Source organism: Dipodomys ordii, unplaced genomic scaffold (genome assembly GCF_000151885.1).
Source record: "Dipodomys ordii isolate 6190 unplaced genomic scaffold, Dord_2.0 Scaffold314, whole genome shotgun sequence".
Classification (NCBI taxonomy): Eukaryota; Metazoa; Chordata; class Mammalia; order Rodentia; family Heteromyidae; genus Dipodomys; species Dipodomys ordii.
The window spans coordinates 12223-14170 of NW_012267530.1; the positions used below are offsets into that span (position 1 = coordinate 12223).

Here is a 1948-nt window from a genome sequence, read left to right on the forward strand (position 1 = left end):
AGACTGAGGAGTCCACCAAGGTTTCCCAGGGTGCCATGGGCTGAGCTCCAGGGGTATGGCCAACCCCTGTGTTTGACGACTTGGGTCCCCAAGTACATTTGGTGGCTGGACAAAGAGAAAAGCAGAATGAGAATATGAGAGTCACTGAGGAAGAAAGTGAATTAATAGAGCAATTCTGTTAGGTCAGTTCTGAACCCCTGAGCAGTGCTACAGGTGGAGGGAGGAGGGCAGCATTTGAGGCCTGTTAAGAGTCATGGGTTAGTGGGCTGTGTGCACTTTGTCTCTCTCTTCGTCTCTCTCTCTGTCTCTGTCTTTCTCTCTCTCTGTACTGTTTTGAACTCAGGGCTAGTCTTTTAGACACACACATGCATTTCAGCCCTTTCTGCAGCTTTTCTGATGTTATTTATTTTCTGGTATTGTGCTGTGGTTTTTCCTGGGGCAGGTTCCAGACAGTGATTTCACACTTGCCTCCTGTGTAGCTGGAATCACAGGAAACAGCTGCCACATTCAGCTTATTGATTGAGATGAGGTCCTCAAAATCATTTTTCTCTCCTCCTCCCAAGTCTCTAGGATTACAAACACCAGGCACCATGATAGGCATTTTCCCTCTTGTTCACAGAACAAATTCCGACTCTGTGAATCCTGGGATCTTTGTCCTGAGTCTCACGGGGTCACCAGGGTCCCTGAGTTTCTTCAGGATCAAATACTGGTCCACACTGCAGAGCCATTTTTGTTTCCACCGTGATACTCTGTTCATTCTTAAAGTCCCAGCAAACGACTGGAGACATCCCAGAGGAGTGCGGGTCATGAACTCAGGAGAGATGCTGTCACACTGTGGACACAGAGGCAGAGCATACAGCAGGAAAGCAGCCCTGGGCTCTGTGTGCAGCTGCTCCTGTGCTGACCTGGCTACAAGCTGTGCCGAGCGCCCCCTGCTGGTGCTGAGCACCCTGCAGGGAGGTTTGTGTCTGGCCCACACTGGATTTCCTGCACTGTGTCTCTAGTACAGTAATAGATGGCCGTGTCCTCCACTCTCAGGCTGTTCATCTGCAGGTAAAGTGTGCTCTTGCTGTTGTCTCTGGAGATGGTGAAGCGGCCCTTCACAGAGTCTGCGTAGTTTATGCTACTACTACTACTACTGATGTATGAGAGCCACTCAGGCCTCTTTCCTGGAGCCTGGCGGATCCAGCTCATCCAGTAATTACTGAAGTCGAATCCGGAGGCTGCACAGGAGAGTCTCAGGGACCCCCCAGGCTGCACCAAGTCTCCCCCAGACTCCACCAGCTGCACCTCACATTGCACACCTGCAAACACAGAGAATCCTGGTCAGCAATGGTCACACACATCCACTGTTCCTCCCACTCATGTGCATTTGCACACTCAGTATCCCTTGCTCCCCATGAATCACCTTTCAACAGAGCAACAAGGAGAACCCAGCGCAGCTCCAGCTCCATGGTGGTGGTCTGTGCTCAGTCACTGGTGGAATCAGCTCACAGAGCTCAGGTCAGGGATGGGCTGGTTTTCATGGGCAGAGGGACGTTCTATTTGCATGTCCTCTGCTATAAAGCAGCTCTGGGGCAGAAGTCTCAGGAGGGCAGCCCATAGAAGAGATGCAGGTGGAAGACAGAGTTTTTTAGTTGAGTGGACAAAGTATTAATTGGCTTCAAGAAAAACCATTGATTGAATCTGAATTTCTTTAAGAAACTTTAACTCTGATTCTGTTAGTGAAGATTGCTGAGCCATTTGCTTTTCAAATATATTTCCTTTTTCCTTTTGTCTTGTTTGTTACTGTGTTTATATTTGGGATGGTAAGGGGGTCACATATAAGCTGGAACAAGGAGGAACAAACACAATAGTGATACTCAGCAGACACTGTGGAAAATAAACTGGAAATCTTATGGGTGGGGACAGGAGGGAAGGATTGGGAGAGAGCAACAGAAGGGGAAAA

At 49.0% G+C, this 1948-nt stretch overlaps 2 gene segments (V, D, J or C); both read right to left on the reverse strand.

Annotated features, from left to right (window-relative positions):
* Positions 1-909: 909 nt before the first annotated feature.
* On the reverse strand, positions 910-1488 carry LOC106001541. The segment is given in 2 exon segments: positions 910-1304; positions 1409-1488. Coding segments are annotated over 2 exon segments (441 nt in total).
* A 329-nt stretch (positions 1489-1817) lies between these two features.
* The window catches only part of LOC106001542, a 22179-nt gene continuing 22048 nt past the window's right edge, over positions 1818-1948 (reverse strand). Inside the window, 1 exon segment of the V gene segment in view lies at positions 1818-1828. Within this exon segment, the coding sequence occupies positions 1818-1828 (11 nt within the window).